Genomic DNA, 24,151 nt, shown 5'->3' on the forward strand with positions numbered 1-24,151 from the left:
TATAAAGTTTTGTCAAAGCCCTAATCACCCCTAATAGCCGTTAAAATTTGACCTAGAATTGACCCAGAAAACCCTAACAGATTCTGAACCGTTACTTCACAGGTCTGAAAAGCCAGTTCTGTCCTGTTCAAAAAAAACCCAAAACAAAACACCGTGGCTAAAACAAACCAGGGTTTAGCAGAATGTGCGAATGCAGCTAGTGTGATGGAGGAAGGTTGGTGCTTCCATCTCCAGCCTGTGAAAAGCTGCTTCCTCCAAGACACCCTTATTTGTATGTGAAAGAGGTTGGTGCCACATTAAACAGGCAAATAAACTGGAAGGATGGAAATCAAATATTTGCTTTCACCAAGTGTGCTTTATGTTGGTGGTTTAACCCAAGGGTGTGTGCACCACTCATCAGTTCGGGAAAGCTGTTTGTAGAGATTATGGCTTTCTGGAGAGGAGAAGCTGGGGAAATAAACAACAGATGACAAATGGACCCTCTGCAGCAACTGAAGACAATATGCATCTGTCTCTTCAGAAGACACATCCTGGGCCACATTCCCATGACAGGTGGGCTTCTGCCTCTAGATCCACTTCCCAGGGTCTTGTAGGATATGAGAAAATTCAAAAATAAAATAGTATGTAGGTTAGAAATGCATATAAGTAAAGATTCAAGTATGCTTAGGCGGGGGGTTGGACTGGATGACCTGCAGGGTCCCTTCCAGCTCTGTTATACTCTTTTAAATTTTTTAGACATTATTCTGCTTTAAGGTAACAGAGAAAAGACATGCTGAAAATGTAACAATGTTGTGTTAGAATAAATCTTATTTGTTTGAGGCCCGTTAGAAAGAGGCCCAGCTATGGGGATATTCCTTAATGCCAAGGCAGTAGAGATAAGGAAGAGCCATGCTTGCAAAATATTTTATGGGTAGTTATAGGGAGGTGTTGATGAACATGTAATTAGAGGAAGAGATGATGTTCTCTCTGAAGGCACCCCGGATTAGTGGGGATCGGTCACTGGATCCATTATAGGAGGGACATGGGGGGCATCGGGCTAGGGAACTATAAAATGTAATGCTTTTGAAATTTCAGGTGTGGCTTCCTGGCTCAAACTCCTTAGCTGAGATCTGCTAGGACATTCTCAGTAGTGTTCACAATATGAATGGTAATCTTAAATCTCTACCAAGTCTCGTCTGTCGTTAGGCACAACGGTCCTTTCATTTCCAAAATCTGTCAAAACCAAGCGTTTCTGAAATTCGCCCCTCTCCAAAGTGGACGGAGCAGTTCATTAAAAAAAAAAGAAACAATTCTTTTTTAAAACTCTGCCTAAGATGAAGCTTCCGTTGGCCTCACCCAACCCGTTGGTCTGCCTTAGAGAGGAATTTCTCCTTGATCATCTCCCTCACAAATTTGCCCTCTTAGGGTAACACTTGGATTAATTAGATGAAAATGTGCAAAACACTTTGAAGATGAAAAACATGGAGGTGCTAAAGGCTGTTGTTTATTGGTGATGTTTTTAGCAGCCCCTCCAGAGCTGAGAAAAAGCAGAGATCATGAAAAGGGGCCGGGATAGCTCAGGCAATAGAGAAGCCTGTTATTAAAAAACACAGAGCCTGCAATTACTGCAGGTTCGAGCCCGGCCCAAGGTTGACTCAGCCTTCCACCCTTTATAAGGTAGGTAAAATGAGGACCCAGATTGTTGGGGGGGCAATAAGTTGACTTTGTAAAAAAATATACAAATAGAATGAGACTATTGCCTTATACATTGTAAGCCGCCCTGAGTCTTCGGAGAAGGGCGGGGTATAAATGTAAACAAAAAAAAAACAAAAAAAAAATTCCACAGTCATGGTTCTTATAGATGAGACCAATGAAGACACCAGATTTCTCTGGCGTGTCCAATCTTGGCAACTTTAAGACTGGTGGACTTTGACTCCCAGAGTTCCTCAGCCACCTGTCTTATTAGTAATTCCTCTCCAAATATTTCTTCACTCAAACCATCGCACAAAAACATGTCTCTTTATTTAATGCATGCTCCACTTGGCAACACAAATGCTACAGGGTATTGCCATTTGGAATTTATTATTTTTCATTTACAAAAGATGGACCTTACAAAATTGCTCATGGGAAAAAATAAAACCCAGCACGTATCTTTAGAAATACCAAGTTAAAAAAAAAAACCAACTTATCTTAAATACAGATATATTTGTTAGGAATGTTACATACAACAATTACTGGTACATACTTTTTCTTTTGTAGAAAACCTGACACAACGGATTAATTTTCAACACACGGCATATTGCTAGGACTTGGACTGAGAGCAATGGACTCTCGTGCCAATAGTTGAAGTTGTTTTAATTTACTAAATCCTCAAGAGTCCCCAGCTGGAAAAGGCTGTTGGATGTCTCTGTCTGTATTCTGAGACTAGGGACTATTTCTTCTATGGAAGAGATTGTTCCTGATGCAGCAAATTTCCACAACTTCCTTTTAATTTTGATCATATTTTTGTAAACCACCAGTAGTTAGAAATCCTTGTTGATCCATTCCAGAGGTGGAGAAGTTGTTCTGCCTGACGTTTTTGGGGACAGAAGGAGAGGTCCCACAATCCGTATCTTTCCAGGTACAATCAAAAGCGATTTTGTTAGATTTGAGATAGGAACCAACTTATCAAGCTATAAACCCAGGGCTGGATTCTAGTTCAGCATCTCAGATTTAAGTCTATTCAGTGGAAAGAAAAAAAGGGGGGAAATGAATGATTTCCCAAATTAACTGGGCATGAAATTGAATAGATGGGATGTCTGGCTTACCTGCTGGAGAAAAGATTTATTCGTAGAGTGTGAAATCTCATGGAAAAGTTGACAAGAGAGAAAAAGTTGCTGGAGAAAACTTGTATGAAATAATTTTTCTCCGGAGCGTGATTTATAGCAGGGGTCCCCAACCTTGGTAACTTTAAGCCTGGTGGACTTCAACTCCCAGAATTCCCCAGCCAGCTTTGCTGGGAGTTGAAGTCCTCCAGGCTTAAAGTTGCCAAGGTTGTAGACCCCTGGTTTATAGAGTGGAAGGAAAGGGTTGTGCTTGTTGCTGTTGTTGTTGTTGTTTACTAGAATTAAATTCTCAACAGGGAAAATTGGGGGTTGCAGAAAATGAGCCTCTTACATGTTTGCTCATGTGGAAGGTGATAGAATGAGAAATCACACCTGGATTTACACGGGTACAAATGAATAGGAAACACACACACACACACACCTGTTTCAGTGTCCTGTCTAAAACGAGTTAACCCTAAACTTCCCAATTCTCAGACCAGTGAAGGGGGTGCTCAATTTTCCCCAGAGCTCAAAATATGCTTATTGTCAAGAATTTGTAGGATGCAGTGAAGACGTTACAGGCTGAAGTTCAACCGCAGGGCCTTCCTTTGTCGTGAAGTTTGCTTATGTGGCTAGGATCAGGTCTTTATGCCATAACCTTCCAAAAGCTGTGATAAGAATAAACAAGTGTTGTGCTTAGAATCACATAACTACCATCGGCTTAGATGTCAAGTTCCTCCTGAAACCACGGGAGTAATCCAAGAAGGCAACCACGAGGAGTTTTGGACCATTGTTGGAAACCAATGATCTACTACGATCCAGGTTGGGTTCCAAAGCTCAGAGTAAAAATGATTCTTTTTCAGTCATCGAACTGGCTTTGGTGATGCTTTTGCGTGAGAAAGAGTGGACCGAATTGATTGTGTCCTCGGTCAGGGCATTGGCCAGTCTGGACAGGATGGTTACTTTAAACTTCTTGAAATCTTGGCCCATGAAGACGTACAGAATGGGATTCATGCAGCTGTTAGAAGCAGCGATGGCGGTGACAAGGGGCAACCCAATCTCGAAGACGCTGTTTGGAACCGAGTGGTGATCAGTTTCCAGGAGGTGAAAAGTATGGTATGGACACCAACACAAGAAGAAGGTGGTGATGATGGCGACAATAATCCTCAAGGGCTTCTTGGACTTGGCGAGACGGTTTCTTTTCAGCCGAAAAATTATGGTAATGTAACATACTGTGATGATGATCATTGGGATGATGAACCCCAACAAGAAGCGAACGATGGTTACCATTTTGTGTCTCTGGTGGCCAAGGGCGGTGTCGTTTGGAGAACTGGACAAGGAGAAGTTGTGAAAACAAAGGATGCGGCCGCGGAAGGTTGTGGTGTCTCGAAAAACAAGAGAAGGGGAGCTCATTAGAAAACCAAACACCCAAATTAGGATGCAGAGCAACCAGGCAATTGTTGTGGTCCGACGCTTTTGGGATTGGACTGGGAAGACCACCAAAACACAGCGATCGAGGCTGATTGTGGTCAGCAGAAACACGCTGGTGTACATGTTGAGGTTGAGAAGCAAATTGTTGACTTTGCACATGTCCCTGCCGAAAACCCAGTGGAAGCCCATGGCGGTGTAGGCAATGTTCAGGGGCAGGAAGACGTTGAACAGGAAGTCAGCAGCTGCCAAGTTGAGGAACCAGATTGTGGTGACTGACTTCTTCATCTTGAAGATAATGGCGATGACCAAACCATTGCCCAATAGACCCAGGAGGCAGGTAACACTGTAGATGAGAGCTGCGACCACTTGAACGATGGTCAGGGGGTCTATTTGGGTTTTTTCTTGATATGTGTCTCTAGCAGGGATGATGTCTTCGAAAACATCGTATAAGTAATCCGTAGCGTTCTCCGATTCTTCCATGACCTGTTGAAACACAGATTGGTCAAAAACTGACATGGTGCCAAACCCAGAAGAGTGAAGGCTGATAGGACAAGCTGGTGAGAGCTAGCCTCATCTAAGACTGCCTGTAACGGCTGAGTAACAACTGATTAACAACAAAGAATTATTGTTGCAAGTCAAAACTAATTGATATGGATGGATGGAGAAGAACATAGCCTAATTTCTACACAACCGCTTCCTTGGATGACCCCAATCCTACCCAGTGACGCCAATTCCAATGCATGGGAGGAGGAGGCTGAATACGGCGTTCTCCAAAATAATTGAGCATCCTGCCCTGCCTTGAACAATGTCCCAGAATCCTTTGCAGGAGAGACAAGGCAGATCACACGTCTAGTGGTAGAACATCGGTCCTGTACCTCTGTTAGATCAAATTGTATGAAAGTACCAGTAGAATTTGTCTAGCTGACATTTTAAAAAGAAGAAGGAAAAATCCTTTGGCAAGCAGAGCACAGTGGTGTAAATTATTTAATACATAATAAATAGAAGGCTAACATGTTTTTTGTGTGAAAGAAAAGCCCTGCTGAGCTTTGAAATTTTAATGGCATTTACTTGCAATACTCAAAACTGTTGTCAAAGACAATACAAATGGGAGTAGAAAACTTTGATTGGTTAGGACAATGTTTCTCAGCCTTGGCCACTTTAAGACATGTGGACTTCAGCTCCCAGAATTCCCCAGCCAACATGGCTGGCTGGGGAATTCTGGGAGCTGAAGTCCACGTGCCTTAAAGTGGCCGCAGTTGAGAGAAACTGGGTTAAATCTAATCTAAGAATGCAACTCCAAAGCATCCAGGGGGTTTTTTCCAGCGCTGTTCGTGTCCTTGGAGATCTTGCTGAATGGAACTTAGTGAGAAATTTCAAGCTGGAGCTTAAAAGGCAGGCAAAGGATTTCCAAGCAAACAAAAACGTGAATATTTCATGGCCAGGTTTTACATTTGGGGGCAAGGAAACAGATGGAAAATGGGCTTCCGCCAGCCAGCAAAGCTGGCTGAGGAACTCTGGGAGTTGAAGTCCACAATTCTTAAAGGGACCAAGGTTGGAGACCCCTGCTCTAGAAGACCCAGCTCATCTGTGTGCGAGCTATAATCGGAGTCTGGAACAGTTCCAGATCCATCTCAAGGATCACATGATGAAGCCAAGAGAGCAGGGGATTGCCGGTTATTGTGCAGTTGGATCAGAATATAGAATCACAGAGTTGGAAAGGACCTTGAAGGTCAGATCCCCTCTCAAGAAGGAGACCCTATACCCGTGATGGTGGACCTATGGCACGTGTGCCACAGGGGGCACGCTTATAGCCATATCAGTGGGCACGTGAGCTCAGCTCCAGCTTTGGATCGGAAGTTGGCAAACGGGCCATTTTCAGCCTCCGGAGGGCTTCCGGGAAGGGTGGGGAAAACTGTTTGCACCCTCCCCAGACTCCTAGAGAGGCTCTGGAGGCTTGGGACAGCAAAAACCGGGCCTTCTGGTCCCACCAGAAGTTGGCAAACGGGCCGTTTTCGGCCTCTGGAGAGCCTCCGGGGGATGGGGAAGACCGTTTCCATCCTCTTTAGACTCCTAGAAAGGCTCTGGAGCCAGGTGAGAGAGAAAAACAGGCCTACTGGGCCATCGCATGCCAGGAGCAGGCGAAGCGAGGGGGAGTCGCGTACGCATGCGTGGGGGAAGGGTGCATAGAATTATGGGTATGGGCACACATGCGCACGACACACACACACCCCGGCATGCAACGGCAAAAAGGTTAGCCATCACTGCCCTCTACCATTCTGGATAAATGATCCAATCTCGTTAAAAACCTCCAGCGATGGAGCACCCGCAACTTCCAGAGGCGAACTATTCCATTGATTGATAGTTCTCAAGGTCAGGAAATGTCTCCTTCATTTTAGGTTGTCTCTCTCTTTGATCAGCTTCCATGCTGCTCTCACTGCAAAATCACACACGCCCAGCCAGGTACGATAATATCAACACGTGAAGTGCCAATACCACTTTATAATGCCTTGGTAAGGCCGTACTTGGAATCAGGGGTGAAATCCAAAATTTTTCTCTAACGGTTCTGTGGGCGTGGCTTGGTGGGCGTGGCAGAGGAAGGGTATTGCAAAATCTCCATTCCCACCCCACTCTGGGGCCAGCCAGAGGTAGTATTTGCCAGTTTTCTGAACTACTCAAAATTTCCGCTACCGGTTCTCCGGAACCTATCAGAACCTGCTGGATTTCACCCCTGCTTGGAATAGTGCATCCAGTTTTGGCTGCCACGATGTAAAAAAGACGTGGAGACTCTAGAAAGAGTGCAGAGAAGAGCAACAAAGATGATTAGGAGACTGGAGACTAAAACATATGAAGAACGGTTCCAGGAACTGGGTGTGTCTAGTTTAATGAAAAGAAGGACTACGGGTGACATGATAGCAGTGTTCCAATATCTCAGGCGTTGTCACAAAGAAGAGGGAGTCAAGCTGTTCTCCAAAGCACTTGACGGCAGGACAAGAAGCAATGGGTGGAAACTGATCAAGGAAAGAAGCAACCTAGAACTAAGGAGAAATTTCCTGACAGTGAGAACAATTAATCAGTGGAACAACTTGCCTCCAGAAGTTGTGAATGCTCCAACAGTGGAAGTTTTAAAGAAGAGGTTGGATAACCCTTTGCCTGAAGTGGTGTAGTAGGGTTTCCTGCCTAAGCAAGGGGTTGGACTAGAAGACCTCCAAGGTCCCTTCCAACTCTGTTCTTCTATTCTATCTGCCCAGGTTTCATTTCTCCAAATGACATCCCAAATCATAGGCAAACCACAGATTTTTCTGAGCCAGACACAGGAGCAAAGAAAGAGAGCAGGATCCAGACAGGTTCTCGACCTGAGTCTTCTTACCGTCAACAAGCGAGGCTCAAAGCAGGAATACGGAGAAAGATCAGCCGGGGCGAGTTCAGCTGAGTCGGCCTTACGGGAACTTTTCCTGCCAAGGGTACACAAAGCAAACTATAATGACACCCGGTGGAATGAAGGATATCAGCCAACGACGAGAAAGCAATGTTCCTGTTTAATGAGCCATTCGAGGGGAGGGCTGGGTTTGTGCTGCTTTGCAGGCGTTTTTTTTTCTTTTTTCTTTTTTCTTTTTTTGGAAAGAGGAAACTCTGTCAGGGAAGTTTGCCTTTGTTTTGCTTTCCCTCCTGGTCCTGTTGGGTGGGAGGCGGGCAGCAGAGTGGGTGGCTTTAAATTGGCAGAATCAGAAACTCTGCTGGATGTAGCATCCACAAAGGCTGAGCTCTGTCCTTGGGGGGTGGGGGTTTGAGGAGGAGTGAGGGGGGGTGTAACTTCTCTCTCAAGGACGGAAAGTTTGGGAGGACCCTACAGAATGAAGGTTCTGGATTGGGCAGAGCTTGGAGTCCTGCGTTTTTGTCAGGACAAACATGGCTTCTTTCCAGAGAAGGACTGCCTTGTGGGGTTTCACCCCCACCCCTCGTTTAATTAATTCAATTAATCCGTAGAACGTTTGATCCGTGGAACGGCTTGCTCCCAGAAGCTGTGAGTGCTCCAACATTGGGGGATTAAGAAGGGATTGGACAGCCATTTGTCTGGAATGGTAGAGGGTCTCCTGCGTGAATAGGGGGGTTGGACTACTAATCCAAACTAGACTGCCGAAAACACGACTTCTGTAACAGAGCGGTCAACGCCTGGAATGCCCTACCTGACTCTGTGGTTTCTTCTCCAAATCCCCAAAACTTTAACCTTAGATTGTCTACTGTAGACCTCACCCCATTCCTAGAGGTCTGTGAGGGGCGTGCATAAGCACACCAGCATGCCTACCATAACTGTCCTAATGTTTTCTTTTATTCGTATCCTTTACATCAGGGGTGAAATGCTGCCGGTTCGGACTGGATCGCCTGATCCAGTAGTGATGGTGGCGGGTGGTTTGGAGAATCAGTAGCAAAAATCCCTGCCCCCCCTATGCCCGGCTGAGCTGCGCGATCATCAGAGGTTGGTTTTTTTTAACTTTTAAAAGCGTTTTTTCTTCGGCCGAAAAAACGCTTTTAAAAGTTAAAAAAAAATGCTCTGATGATCATGCGGCTCAGCTGGGATTGTCAGAGGCTTTTAAAAGCACTTTTTACCTCTTTAACCTCAAAGAGGTTGTAGAAAAAACGCTTTTAAAAGTAAAAAAAAAATGCTCTGATGATCGTGCGGCTCAGCTGGGATTGTCAGAGGCTTTTAAAAGCACTTTTTACCTCTTTAACCTCAAAGAGGTTGTAGAAAAAATGCTTTTAAAAGTAAAAAGAAAAAAGAAAAGTTGCCCACACCCACCCAGTCACATTACCCCCCTACCAAGCCCACAGAACCGGCAGCAACAAATTTTACATTTCACCACTTCTTTACATGTATTTCTAATTATGTTTACACTTGTATCTGTCATAAAATACTTGCTTGACAAATAAATACAAATACAAAAAAAACCCCAAAAACCAATCTCCAAGGTCCCTTCTAATTCTGCTGGTTTTTTTTAGAAATGCAAGCATCCTTTTTCAAGAAGACCAAGGCAACATCTGTGCCGTGGGCTGTTTGGCGTTTTCATTCCTACTTCCTATAAGTGTCCTCTCCCAGCCAAGGTTTCCTTTCTTCTCCGGATGCAGTTCTTCACCACTGACTAATTAATGTGACCTACTTGAGGAGAAAAACTCCCCAGTGGCTCCATCTAATTCATCCTTTATCCCATCAGGGATCTTCCCTCACGCCTCAGCAACCCTAAATTGGCTGGCTGCAGAGAGATTCCTGGCCACGGCCCTTCGGAAAGCTTCACTCACGGGGGGGAAAAGTGGTTGATTAAGAAATGCTCCAGGGAGAACGGTCAAATCAGAATTCTACCTCTCTCTGGAATGTTACCACGGACTCTTTAGGGATGAAAAGGAATTAATCTCTGAGTGACCGGACTGGAGGTTGTGGCCCAAGGTGTCTCAGAGGCATGACAAGAATTGTGTATCCTCAAGACACTACTAACCAGAGCATACAAAACATTTGCAAGACCCATTCTTGAATACAGCTCACCTGTCTGGAACCCATACCACATCTCTGACATTAATACAATTGAACGAGTCCAGAAATATTTTACAAGAAGAGTTCTCCGCTCCTCTGTAAACAACAAAATACTTTATACCTCCAGACTTAAAATCCTGGGATTAGAAAACTTAGAACTCCACCGACTCCGACATGACCTGTGTTTAACACACAGAATCATCTATTGCAATGTCCTTCCAGTTAAAAGACTACTTCAGCTTCAATCGCAATAATACAAGAGCAAACAATAGATTCAAACTTAATGTTAACCGCTTCAATCTTGATTGCAGAAAATATGACTTTTGTAACAGAGTTGTTAACGCTTGGAACACACTACCTGACTCTGTGGTCTCTTCTCAAACTCCCAAAAGCTTTAACCAAAAACTGTCTACCATTGACCTCACCCCATTCCTAAGAGGACTATAAGGGGTGTGCATAAGAGCACAAAAGTGCCTACCGTTCCTGTCCTATTGTTTTCTTTCATTATATGTGCTTGTATATAATGTTGTGACAAAAATAAAAAATAAAAATAAAATAAATAAAGACTGAAGGGCTATGGATAATGCTGCTCCTGGTTGCCCATTGTGCCTTTCAACACAAGCTCTGGTCAGACCACATAGCCCTGGAGTAGCCCTCCTACTCTGGTGGTTACTTCAAGGAGCAGGATATGTGTGAAGGGAAGCGTTCTGCCAAGAAGGTGATAAGGATGCATGTATGAATGTAGCCTAAAAGGTCAGATTCATTGCGTAAATACTTTGGGGCAATGACTCTGAATAAATTAAATCATGTCTTGATCACCCAATAATTTTTGTGTCCTGGGACCAACAAAGTCCCCTGGCGTGGCCCTTCAAGCCAATGAATGACCTCCTTCTGAGGCTGGAGCAGAACATCTCAGAAGGTGGAACAGGGCTGAGGAGAATCCCAACTAGGGCTTCAGAATAAGTACCAGAGCTTCTAAGCATGTGTCAGCCGCTGCCTACGATGCTTGCTTGCTATCAGCTGCCATTGTAACAGGAGGGGGGGAGGTCTTGCTGGTATATGGGCGGGAGGGGAAGCGAGCTGGTGGAGACATCTCCAGAAAAAGGGAGGAAACTTCTCACAGAGCTGATAGCTGTCAAGGTCAACGTTTCCAGCATACTAGATAGATGGGGGCCGTCTGAAGAAGGGCCCCAAATGACACCTTGAGGGGATGTGGATTGGACACTCAACTTGGATCCTGGGGGCGGGGGGGGGAGGAATTTGGGATTGCTTTTAATATCTAATTTTCTGGCCTATTGCCTCAGACCTGGCTTTCCTTTCTTTGCATTCAGTTCATACTCAGTAAAAGTACCTTTCTCTATAAACATGGAGTTGGGGGTTTTCTTTCTTGGGTTTTGAACGGAGGCACGCCTGACAGCATTTATTTATTTATTTATTTATTTTATTTGATTTTTATACCGCCCTTCTCCCGAAGGACTCAGGGCGGTGTACAGGCATAATAAAACCGACAATACAATATACAGGTTTAAAATACGATTTAAAAAACTTATTAAATTAGCCCAGCCATTAAAATTTACCATACTAAAAAACCCCGTTTAAAATTAATAAATTCAACATTTAAAACCCAATTTAAGCCAGCCCAGCGAATAAAAGATGAGTCTTGAGTTCATGACGAAATGTCCGAAGGTCAGGTATTTGGCGTAAACCCGGGGAAGCTCGTTCCAGAGTGTGGGGCCCCACAGAAGGCCCTTCCTGGGGCCGCCAGCCGACATTGTTTGGCGGACGGCACCCTGAGAAGTCCCTCTCTATGGGAGCGTACGGGTCGGTGGGAGGCGTGTGGTAACAGCAGGCGGTCCCGTAAGTACCCAGGTCCTAAGCCATGGGCGCTTTAAAGGTCATAACCAACACCTTAAAGTGCACCGAAGGCCACAGGCAGCCAGTGCAGTCTGCGCGGGAGGCGGTGTTACATGGGAGCTACGTAGCTCCCTCTATAACCAGCGCAGCTGCATTCTGGACTAACTGAAGCCTCCGGCGCACTTCAAGGGAGCCCCATGTGAGAGCATTACAGTAATCCAAGCGAGAGGTAACGAGCGATGAGTGACTGTGCATAAGGCATCCCGATCAAGGAAGGGCGCAACTGCGAACCAGGCGAACCTGGTGGAAGGCCCTCCTGGAGACGGCCGTCAAATGGTCTTCAAACGACAGCCGATCATCCAGGAGGACACCCAAGTTGCGCACCCTATCCTTTGGGGCCAGTAACTCGCCTCCAACAGCCAGCCGCGGCTGCAGCTGACTGAATCGGGGTGCCGGCATCCACAGCCACTCCGTCTTGGAGGGATTAAGCTTGAGCCTGTTTCTCCCCATCCAGACCCGTACAGCTTCCAAACACCGGGACAGCACTTCAACAACTTCATTGGGGTGGTCCGGGGTGGAAAAGTACAGCTGGGTGTCATCAGCGTACTGCTGGTATCTCACCCCGAAACCACTGATGATCTCACCCAACGGCTTCATGTAGATGTTGAACAGCAGGGGCGAGAGAATCGACCCCTGTGGGACCCCACAAGTGAGGCCCCTCGCGGTCGACCTCTGCCCCCCTGTCAACACCGTCTGCGACCGGTCGGAGAGATAGGAGGAGAACCACCGATATACGGTGCCTCCCACTCCCAAACCCCCAACCGGCGCAGCAGGATACCATGATCGATGGTATCGAAAGCCGCTGAGAGGTCTAATAGGACCAGGGCAGAGGAATATCCCCTGTCCCTGGCCCTCCAGAGATCATCCACCAATGCGACCAAAGCTGTCTCCGTGCTGTATCCGGGTCGGAAACCGGACTGGAACGGGTCTAGATAGACGTCTTCATCCAGGTGTTGGGGCAGCTGTCGCGCCACGGCACTCTCTACAACCTTCGCAACAAAGCGAAGGTTGGAGACTGGACGATAATTACCCAAAATAGCTGGGTCCAATGAGGGCTTCTTAAGGAGGGGTCTCACCACCGCCTCTTTCAAGGCGGCAGGGAAAACCCCATCCAACAAAGAAGCGTTGATAATCCTCTGGAGCCAGCCTCGTGTCACCGCCTGAGTGGCCAGTACCAGCCAGGAAGGGCACGGGTCCAGTAAACATGTCGTGCTGTGAAGCCTCCCCAACAACCTGTCCACGTCCAAGCATGTTCTCCTTGGGCTGGTGGGACCGATCCTTCACATTTTTGTGTGTGGTCAAAAATGCCCAGGGGCCCATGAAGCACTGCCGGAGAGAGCCTTGGGGTTAAAGGGGGGGTGGCTCTACTTCTGAGGGGAACATTCACAGTTTTATTTCTCCTTCTCAATTTGGGTGGACTTTCAGCAGCCTCATCCAACTTTGCAAAGAGATTCTGCCAAGCAACGCGTGCAACCAACTCAGCACTTTTCCTTCTCAAAACCCAAACAGGATGTCCTGATTTAGAAGCCTCCTGACTCAGGCCCTGACCACCAACATAGTCAGCCCCCCACCCACCCCACCCCAAGTGCCATCTCCCCCCAGAGCTAAAGGGCTGCCTTTCCCCTAGTTTTCAATCTCTGCCCCACCAAGGACGGGCAATCTGCAGAGCTCTGTTATTCCTGGCAGGTCCAGGGCACCCAAATGGTTGCTGTCTAGAAGATAAGGAAGTCTGCAGAATTGTCTGCTCGGCTTTTGTCTGCACAACACCAAGGCTATCAGGTGCTTGGAAAACACAGCCGCAAGACACAAAAGGAAAACAAAGGGACTCTCAGGCCGGGAGGGAGGTCAAGATGGAACAAGGCTACACAAACCACAAAACAAAGGCTGTCTTCTCCATCCCCCACCCCGCAACCCTCTGCTTAGGATCTGGCTAAAGAGTCTGTAGAATTGTTCTGCCTCCACCAAGACAAACCTTGGCCTGCTTTAGCCAGGCAGCCACCTGCTCCCTCTGCTTTCTATCCAAAATTGCTGATATCCTGGAATTCCTGCCCACAGACACACACACGCACACACACACCCCAAAATGTGTGCCTGCATTCCAAGTCAGGACTGTGTTCTTAATAGGATGTGAGCCTCCACAAGTGCCCGAAAGGGCCACTAATATCTGTCCCTTCTGATGCAAATCACCGGAGGTGCCTACAGAGGAGAGTCAAAAAAAGTCCGGAGAATTGTGGCCACCACAGTGGGATGTAAGTTGTGCCTCTTTTTCTAGATGCACCCCGGAAAATGGATCCTAGGCAGAGGTGGGTTTCAGCAGGTTCTGACCAGATCTGGAGAACCGGTAGTAGAAATTTTAAGCAGTTCGGAGAACCGGTAGTAAAAATTCTGACTGGTCCCACCCCCATCTATTCTCTGCCTCCCGAGTCCCAGCTGATCGGGAGGGAATGGAGATTTTACAGTATCCTTCACCTAGAGTGGGGAGGGAATGGAGATTTTGCAGTATCCTTCCCCTGGAGTGGGGAGGGAATGGAGATTTTGCAGTATCCTTCCCCTGGAGTGGGGTGGGAATGGAGATTTTACACAACTACTGATCCTAGGCCACCAGGTTTGGTTTATCCAAGGAGATCAACTGATTTCACCAGGGGCCCCTAGATCAGCAAAGACAGGCGGGGAAGGTGGAAGACCTTCCAACTGGGCGACCTATCACACCAGGTTGGTTGCATGAAAAAGAAGCCAGGTGTGCTGAGTTTGCAAAGCATCTCCCACCCACCCACCCACCAATTGGGTGGCAGCCGATTTTAAATCTTAGTGGCCTCTGTCCCTTGGCATGGATTGAGAGAAAATGGTGCTCGCCCTCAGGCAAATAGAATCTCTTCCCTGGAGGTCTTTGGCTCTGCACTCCAACTTCCTTGCTCCTCTAATTTGCCCCAAGAGGTGATGCGGCTGTCTGTCGTTCCGCAAGCCCCCCACCCCACCCCAACCAGCATAGAGGGACTCCCTGCGCCCCTCACCTTGTGAAGAGATGGTGGTCTTATTTTGCTGGTGAGGAAACGTCCCTTTCGAAAGATGTTTTGGCTCAAGGAAGTCTTCAGGACCAGCAGTCTGGATGCTAACCTGCATAAATCAGAAAACAATGCAAGGAAAAGAAGAAGCGACGTGCAAAGAAAGGAAGAGAAGGTGGAGCAAGTGTGATAAGATATTATTAGCTCCCTTATCCTTCCTGTATCTGTCATCTCTGGTGCAACCCCCACCACATTCACCTTCTGCCATCTCATGACCCTGGCCACAAGAGGAGACTTGGGCGTTGTCTCAAGCAGAAGTGGCCATTGATTTCAAAGAGCCAACGGCCACTTCTTCCTTGAGACAATGCCCAGTTCCCATCTTGAGGTCCTACAGCCGAAGAGCCAAGCAGCTTCAGAACATCTCATCCAATCTGCAGAAAGTTTTTCTCTGTCTGTTCGCTTAGAGGGGATTCCTACTCACTCAAGCTGACCATGGACTCTTGATGAGCTTCCAGACTGGAGACTCCAAAGTGCCTGAAGTTGTTCTGAGGCCGGAAGAGAAGGAGAAGTCAGGACACTCACTTAGAAGACTCGGCCTCTTCTTCCACTTCTGCTCTGTTGGGTGAGCACAGGAGCCTCTTCTTCACTTCTCTTAGCAGTCTACCTTCAAGACATGAATTCTGCGTCTCAGCATCCATCAAGGCTCCCCGGGTTTGCTGACATACTGTCCTTCCCCAGCATTTAATCTACATCAAGGCAACCATCTCTTTTGGCCAGCTGGAGTTCCACCCCCGAGTGAAATCGGAGCCTAGCTGGGAAAGACAAGCATGGGAAGCCCTAGTTGGAGTCTGCCCAGAAGCCTGACATGCAGAAGTAACTGAAGAGGGGAGAGCCTTAAGATGATTCCTTCAGGATCAGAGGGAAGGATTTAATTTACCGATGTGGTGATCCCCTGGCTCAGGGCGAGCCTCTTTCAGGGTCAGCCAGGTGCTCTGATCAGAGTGAAACGGTTTTCAGTGCTGCCCTCCGAAAGATTTTCAGATCCTCCAGCAATGCTCTCTTGGCACTTGTTGAGCCCAGATGCCAGCTGGAAAAGAGGAAGGGAGACGAAATATTGTTTCACGCTCCAGCCCAGATAAACAGCCACCCAGGTGTGGCTTTGCACAGCCAGCAACACAGATGGGGAGAAGTTTTCCCAGGCTCTCTGTTGCTTTGATCTAAGAAAGCTCTCCTGCTTATCTCTAGCTCTGGTTGCGTTGCAAACAGACTTAACCTCCTTTTGACAATTCTGGGTTTAGCTGCTTCCCCAGGGACGAGGGAAGAAGGACGATCAAGCTGGGGGCCATGGATGATAGAAATCACGGTAGAACGTGCCCTCAACTTCCTAAGGAAATTCATTCACTCAGGCTTCATTGGAGTAAGGGGTTCTTGGGCACCCCATGGAAGATCTCCACTGGATCAGGCCAAGGGGGTCAGCTCAGCTGGCAGACTGTCCAAAGCCTCCTGAGACGAAGAGGAACGTTCTTGGGGATGTTGCTGAGGAAACACCTTCTTCAATTCCAGAGGGATCAAAGGCTGTGTTAGATCAGCAGTCACTGACCTCACCATATCCCGCCCTATTTTTTTTTTAAAAAACATCCACACTGTGTTTGTGCATTGATCTATGGGTGTGTTTATCTGCGAAGAGGTTCAGGTTGATGCTATTACAAGCTGTATCTTTGGGCTCTTGAAGCTACCAAGGAACCCAGCCCAGGACACTTGGCTGGAGACCGCAACCCTGGAGCTCAATCAGAAACCGGTGGGCCCACCCAGCAGCTGTCCGTGAAGACGGCCCAAAAAATGCAGAACTAACCAGGCAATCTGTTGAGAAGCTACTCCCAACTCATCCTGCGTGGTTTCTTTCCCGACCTCTGTTCCAAATATATGGATGGGAGACTTTTTATTGCAGTTGCTTTGACCAGGAAAGGTCTTGGCCTTTTCACCCACCATTTCTTCCCTCTGGACCTGGGATTCAAAGTTCCTTCACTTGGTTTGGTTGGTGGGGTTCATTTGCCTGGTATTCTGTGGGTGGCAGCAGGAAACGGGCTTTGCCATGGGGGCTGAGTTCAAGATCCAGTCTCTGCCTCAGCAGTCATTTTAAGAAAACGAGCTCATGACAGGAATCAGCTCATAAGGAGGCCGGATGAGCAGAGTGTGAATTTTCCCATCGCCGCTACCAATTGACCACAAAACGTCACCCATCTCAGCACCCGCTTCCTTTTTTCAGTCTTCTCCTTTCGCCCACTGGGGCACCGAATGCTGAGTCAGCAAAACCGTTGATCGATTTTGGCACGTTATTCCCACGATGCTCCAGCAACGAGTTCGGAGGGGTCTCCAAGTGGGTAGCGGCGAAAAATGATGCATGAATTGTTGCAAGTTGGTTTTTAAAAATGAAAAAGGCTATTAAGTAGCTCCAGTAGATTAGGCCTGGTAGGAAGAGGCATGGGGCAAGAGGGGAGAGCCTTGGGCTGTGTGTCCAACAAGGTCATGTGTCAAATCCTGCAGAACATAATATTCAACATATTGATCTTGATTTGATCCGATGACCTCGCTTATCTCAATCCCAGCTCGGGGGCCATTCTCATAAGGACATAAAACCAGCCAAAGCTTAAATTTGACCATGATGGTTATCATCCTGGACTTTTGGACTGCAGAAACCCTGGTTGGCTTGGCTTGGCTTGGTTTGGTTTCGTATCTTCTCTGATAATCCAGAGCTAGGAAGACCCCCAGAAGACCCACCTTTTTCATTGTATACAGCCACACATTCTGTTGTGGTCCGCCAGCAGCCTGCGGAGCTGGCAACAGAGTCGGACAGCGATGAGGCTGAGGAAGAACATGGGCCAGTCCTGGAATCTGGGGAAGGCTGGGATGAGGGCTCTGCATCGGAGGCAGAGGTGCGGCCAGGGCCATTGGGGAGTGAGGTGTGGACTCAGGAGCCTCCAGAGGCTGACAGTACTGAGGCAGAGGAACAGGAGCAGCCTGTCCTAATGCACGCATGAGAAGAGCTGCCAGAAGACAAGAGCAGATAAAGCAAAGAGGATGACTCGGGAGTAGGGCCAGGAGATGATTGGCCCCTCCCATAAGGCTTAAAAGACCAGCAACGGTGTTTGGGCTCTTTACCGGAAAACAACGTTGATAGACTGGCTCTTTGTCTTGCTGAGTTTATTTCTTCTGCTTTTGAACTTTTGCCAAGAAAAGCCTTTGGCAGTTTGCCTAATTAGACCAAGGTTGGTGATCTGACAGAGAAGTTTGGGGAGGATATCAGAAGCCCCAGGAGCCACCAGACCTTCCTTGGTCCTTCATTCTCCCTGGAGAAGATGCCGCCTTTTTCTCTGGCAGGTCTGCCTGGCGATGTTCTTCAAGAAGGAACATCTGGAGGAGGTGAACGCTGCGTTTTCAACACCCCCGGTCTCATCCTTCATGTGTGTGTGTGTCTAACTCCCCCAGGGTCTTTGAGCTGAAATTTGAGGACAGCCTGTTCAGTTCACTCTGGACGTTTTTATTTCATTGGTGCCAAAGCCACGATGGAAACTCACCCCAAGGAACCTGTAAGAGGAGACTAGGAGCAGATGTCCGTTTCATGACATCAGCGGAGAGAACCAAAAAAAAATATATCCCTCTCTCAGCTGGCTTGCTCATATCTTGGCTCTTCCTTTTGCTTCATCCATTACAAAAATAAAATTAAAAAAAAATCACTTCTGCAGAGGAAATTCCCCACCACCCTTCTCTTTTTCATTGTGCTGACCGTCCATATTGAGCTGGGAGGAATGTGAGGCAATCCAGAGAGCTGTTAATAAAATCACTGAATGTCATCTGGAAAACACCCATATTCAGATCAATATTTCTCTGGCTCTGCTGCCCATTGCCCTAAATTCTTATCAGGCTGGGTTGAGTTCGAGTCCAGTCCATTGCGGCTGTGGTTTGAGGATTAGTTTTGTAGTTCCATTGTGACTTTTTCAAACCGTCCGTGGTTAAGTGATGATTTGAGCAATGCGTGAACTTAATCACTTGTCCCTCTTGGCCTTCCTTCCTTCCTTATCTACAGCAGATAAATTCCTGAAGCGTTCACATCACGACCTGGGGCTGGTGGAAAAGCTGTCACTACAAAGTGTTGCATTAACAGTATTGTGATTGTCTCAAACGGGGCGCCTGATAGCGTCTGATTGTTTGCAATCTTTTTCATGGGCTGCAAATACAGTACACGAGCAAATAATAGATACAAACTCAAGGTAAACTGCTCCAAACTCGATTGCAGAAAATAGGACTTCGGTAACAGAGTGGTCAACGCCTGGAATGCACAACCTGACTCTGTGGTCTCTTCCCAAAACCCCCAAAACTTTAAGCTTAAACTGTCTACTGTCAACCTCACCCCATTCCTAAGAGGTCTGTAAGGGGCGTGCATAACTGCATCTGCGTGCCTACCGTCCCTGTCTTAATATTCCTTTTTTACTTACTCTTTTCATGTATCCAAATTATGTTTATACTTTTACCTGTTCTTATATATGATTGAGAAAACAAACAAACAAACAAACAAATAAATCCCTGAAGCCAAGATTAAAAGAATAAAGTCCATTGGGCTGCAGAATTATTCGCCATTTGGCCAGAGATGAGCAAAGAAGCTTAAGAAACTTCCGATTTTACAAAATAGGCCCCCAAATCAGCAAACTTCCTAAGAAAACCAAAGTGACTTATTTTCCTCTAGTTATCCCATCTTTTATTGTGTGTGTATGTGTGTGTGTGTAGCACACTGTTGTAGGAAAGAGATTTAAGACTGATAAGCAGGAAGGAAATATTTGAGCACTTGTTTATCCTTAGCTATAAAATGGATCCTTTCCAATCCAAAGATACACAGCAACCTTCTGTCGTGTTGCCCACAATGAATTAATTAAAAGATGGGTGGTTTCTCGGTGCAAAACTGGTTTCACTCCATTATTGAGAGATGGGGGTGGGGTGGGTGGGTGGGGGACAGAGTTCATAAAGCTCTTTGAACCGGTTGCATAAAAGCAGGAGACTCTGCAAAACATGGCTGGTTTGAAACATGGCTTATCTTCTGGATCACAGCCTATTTATTGGGCTAATCTAAGCTAGTCCTAGAGGTTCCAGAAGTGGCGCAAATCTCCAAGATGGTTTAGTTGAGAGCCTTGTGGGAGTTCAGTCAATATGTCTGCGAATGGAGATCTAAGATCCTCGGGACCTTCCATTCTCCATTTCAACAGCCATTCAACTCTGGCTTTCAAACCTCTGGTTTGGAACAGATCAGCCCTAATGGACAGGCCCGATTTCTCCTGTAGGCGGAGTGAGGAGTGATGGAGACGGTTCCTGGTCCATGAAGAAGCCAAGACAAACTGGTCCAATTCTCAAGTCAACCAGGAGTGAAATTCTCCTGTGTTCAGACAAAACCTGTCACTACCAACTCAACCACGAAAAGGGGACAAAGCAACTAATTGTAAAATTACTAGAACATGCTAGATTTATTTATTTATTTATTTATTTATTGGAAAACTTAGAGCATCTGGCTGTTATTTTGAGATTTTTGGGGGGGGTTCTGTTCACAGAACATACTTAGTAGGTCAGGCAGTGGTGAAATCCAATTTTTTTTACTACCGGTTCTGTGGGCATGGCTTGCTGGGCGTGGTATGGCTTGGTGGGGTGACTTGGTGGGGTGGCAGGGAAGGATGCTGCCCAATTTCCATTCCCACCTCACTCCAGTGGAAGGATACTGCAAAATCCCCATTCCCTCCCCACTCCTGGGGGAAGGATATTGCAAAATCTCCATTCCCACCCCACTCTGGGGCGAGCCAGAGGTGGTATTTGCCAGTTCGCCGAACTACTCAAAATTTCCGCTACTGGTTTGCCAGAACCTGTCAGAACCTGCTGGATTTCATCCCCTGGGGTCAGGGGAGGGTTAACGTGCTATGCAAATAACTTAACCTAATTTGTTAACCTATGACTTCTCTGGTTATCCCATGAGCTAAGAACAGGACTAAGAACGTTAATGCAGCATTAAAGCCCTCAGTTCGTTCCTGAAAGAGACACAAAGCAGAACACAAACAAGCTTCACGTTTCCTTTTTGCTTCTAACTCACGAGAGGTAGAGAACAGACAGGAATTCACCCCAGTTTTTCCATCTCTAGAGCTTTCAGACCCCATTAAGGCACCATGAGTAGTCTAACATCAACATCTGTTTGGCCAGAAATTTGACCAGGATGTGAAGCCAATTTGGAATTCTTGGAAGAATTAAGCATGACCATATCCACCATCATCTCATGGCTGACAGGAACACCTGTTTTTGCAAAAGAGAGCATTAATTTCCTTCACTGACTTGGTCAGAGAACAAAATCACTGAACTGGCAAAGAAGCAGATGATAAAACAAAGGTGTCGATCAAGCAGTGTCCCTCAACGTCAGACTACCTCAAGGCTATCTGGCCTCAACTGGACTCAGAGCCTCCGAATTTGACCCATCTGGAAGTCCAGAAAAGAATAGAATAGAATAGAATACTTTATTGGCCAAGTGTGATTGGACACACAAGGAATTTGTCTTGGTTCATACGCTGTCGGAGTAGATAAAAGAAAAGATACATTCGTCAAGAATCAATCAGAGACCATTTCACCAAGGCAGCCTTCGGCGGCGCCATCTTGGATTTTAAAACCAATTTTAAATTGGATTTTAAAAAAAGAGAGGCCAGCAGCCGCATTCTCCAAGAAGAAACTTGGAGAGTTGGTTTCTTTGTCATTGCCAGCGGCATTGTCTGACGGCGATTCTCAGCTATGTTGGAGGGGAGAGAGGGGCTACTATTTACATATACTTAAATACTGAAGGCTTGGTTGATTTTGTTTAATTGCATTGCTGGTTTAATTCGACTTTGGACTCTCTCTCTCCTGGAATGGGACTTTTTGCCTCGAACTCTTGGTGCTGCCTGTTTCTCCACCACGGTTTCACCTCCGTGTTATTACGCCTCAGCACTTTGGGCCAAAGCCCCTCCGTCCCAGTCCCTTCGCCGCAGCCCATTCATCACAGTACAGTTCCAGTCGGGCTTTTGGGCGCACAGGACAGTTTGAAGCCAGCCAATGGGCGCAGGGGCTCAGGGGCTTTGGGAGTAGAGCGGGGGCTGCAGTTCAGAGGGAGGCTCTGTCAGTTCGGAGCTTCGAACTGTCCTGTGCACCCAAAAGCCTGACATTAACTGTACTGCGACAAATGGGCCGTGGCGAAGGGACTGGGATGGAGGGGCCGTGGCCCAAAGTGCTGGAGCGTAATAACACGGAGGCGAAACCCTGGTGGAGGAACAAGCAGCGCCAAGAGTTTGAGGGGGAAAGTCCTAGACCCGCCTGCCCTGCTGTGCTGTTCTCTAAGCAAGAGGGAAGGCAGGAACCTAATGGCCACTACAAGCTGAAAATATACCAGTGGAAGCTTTTCAATGTTCTCCATTCCATTCATAGACTTCTTGCCCAACTGTTTCACAACCATCCTGAACTTTCAAAGAGGAGAAAAATGTGCTTACGAGGCTACTGTCTCAGGGTTCGATTCTGGGAAAGGAGAAAAAGGAGAACCAGGGATTCAAGTTAAAGGTTGAGATGCTCCAAGATTGTCTACTTGGAGGTCAAGCTGCTTGTCTGCAACCCTGGAAATTCTCTCCGCCCAGCACGTCCCTCCTCTGTGACACATGACACGTATTCAAAGATTGAGAAGAGTTTGTAGCTAACCTACGGATGCTCAACTCCTAAGAAGGCCAAACATGCTGACCATTTTCAGCCTTGAAGGAACCTCAAATTTTGCAGGCCACCCACATTTTGTCTCACAGTTCAGGCTCCGCAAGTCGGGATATAAAAGCTGACCAATGCAAAATAGGCGTGTTTTTTTTTTCCTTCCCTCGAGAGGAGAAAATACCTTTGGCTCAGTCAAGTCACCTTCCTGCCTCTTCTGCTTCACCAAAAGCACTTTTCATCCCCTCCAGAAGGAGAAACGGGAGCCGAATTCCTCCACCTGCCTGTGGCGTTTCAGTCAGTCTAGGTGAGGGTTGCAGGTTCTCGCCGCCAACTCAGCAAGGGACACCATCCTTCATCGGAAGGGACAGCCCGGAGGAAAGGGAAAAAGGCCACCGGATCTTCTGGAAGTGCAGACGGACCACGAGGCAGGTTCTTCAAGAGACAAGCGGCCCTCGAAGCATCTACACGAGGGAAAGAAGCCGAAGGCAAGCCGTCCCAGGCGCTCACCACATCTGAGCCGGAATTTCTTCACTCAACTCTGCAGCTGGAAGAGGAGAGGGTGGGGCCATCTTCTCCTCCTCCGCCAGCCGAGCCTGAAGGGCTGAGCAGCAGTTGCTTCATTCCAGGCCTCCTCACTCTTGCCAGATATTTTTTTTCATGCAAAAGAATTACACAGCACCTCTGAAGATGGGGGAGGGGCTGGTGCAGGGGCGAAATGTAAAAACGTTTGCTACCGGTTCTGTGGGCGTGGCTTGATGGGCGTGGCTTGATGGTCATGTGGCCGGGTGGGCGTGGCCAACTTGACTGCTTCACTCACTGTTAGAGCCAGGAGCTGCACATTTCGAAACACATTCTGCCCTTTTGAAGCCCCCAACGCTTTGAGTTTCCCTCCGCCACCCAAGCGAACATCAGAGCTAGGCACAGAAATGGAAAAATGAAGGGAGGGGGAAGAGGCGGCAAAGCCCTGGCTGTCACCTGAGAGAGGAGGACCGAGGAGGGACACATACACACACCCCTGTTGCCCCGCTGCTGCTACTTTTGCTGTCGGCTTTTCGGAGCTCTTAAAGTCGATCTTGAAGAGTTGGAAGACATTTCCTCAGATGCTCCAAACAATGAGTTCGGCAGCGTGGAAGGCAGGGAAGCATGGCAGGGCTGCAGGCCGTGGACCGGTTTGGGGGCGTGGCCAGCCAGCAATTGCTACCAGTACGGCGAACCATCCCCAATCTCTGCTCCCGGTTCTCCCGATCCGGTCCGAACCAGGTAGCATTTCACCCCTGGGCTGGTGTCACCTGACAAGGTTTCAAAGCAGGTGGAGATCCTGCTCATTCATCAGAAGCGGAAAGAGGGTAGCCAGGAAGAGCATTTCAGAGGAAGGCTGCCCTTGTCAAGACAGGTGCGTCTCTATCAACAGGTAGAGAAAGAAAGCTAAGCCAACTTCAAGCAAGTCTCTGGGGGCTCCCTAAAGTTCTTATTCCTGAAGGTTCCTGGGGGTGGGGGGCGTTTAAACACTCTCTAACTGGAGGTGAGGCTCCCTTCCCCAGCTCCTGTTTTCCTTTGCAAACACTCGGCTGGGAAATCCTGACATTTTCAGCCATGGACAGCTGGAGAGGCCAGCAGCTCTTCCGTGCAAAACGCTTTTGCACAAGGCTCTCGCCCACGCACCTCAAGGCCGGCACATCTCTTCTCTCCAAGATTTCACAATCAGATTGTCCATTGTGGGTTGATCTGGAACTTCCCCAGGTGGCCTCCAGCCCTGG

The 24,151-nt window shown here is 47.4% G+C and overlaps 1 protein-coding gene across 10 annotated transcripts; it reads right to left on the reverse strand.

The window, feature by feature from the left end:
- Positions 1-1,985: 1,985 nt before the first annotated feature.
- Positions 1,986-22,950, reverse strand: CMKLR1 (chemerin chemokine-like receptor 1). 10 transcript variants are annotated; one of them, XM_058158588.1, is made up of 6 exons: positions 22,576-22,944; positions 15,589-15,738; positions 15,133-15,315; positions 14,661-14,763; positions 7,582-7,666; positions 1,986-4,697 (listed from the first exon to the last, which is right to left on the reverse strand). In XM_058158588.1, exon 6 carries the CDS (start codon positions 4,692-4,694, stop codon positions 3,621-3,623), a length of 1,074 nt encoding a protein of 357 aa, XP_058014571.1. In that variant the 5' UTR covers positions 4,695-4,697; positions 7,582-7,666; positions 14,661-14,763; positions 15,133-15,315; positions 15,589-15,738; positions 22,576-22,944; the 3' UTR covers positions 1,986-3,620. The 10 variants fall into 10 exon arrangements, with proteins under 10 accessions (XP_058014571.1, XP_058014568.1, XP_058014572.1 ...); XM_058158585.1 differs by lacking the exon at positions 7,582-7,666 and having other exon boundaries at positions 15,133-15,196; positions 15,316-15,738; positions 22,576-22,950; XM_058158589.1 differs by lacking the exon at positions 15,589-15,738 and having other exon boundaries at positions 15,133-15,311.
- Positions 22,951-24,151: the final 1,201 nt, after the last annotated feature.

The sequence above is a fragment of the Ahaetulla prasina genome, chromosome 15 (assembly GCF_028640845.1).
Source record: "Ahaetulla prasina isolate Xishuangbanna chromosome 15, ASM2864084v1, whole genome shotgun sequence".
NCBI lineage: Eukaryota > Metazoa > Chordata > Lepidosauria > Squamata > Colubridae > Ahaetulla > Ahaetulla prasina.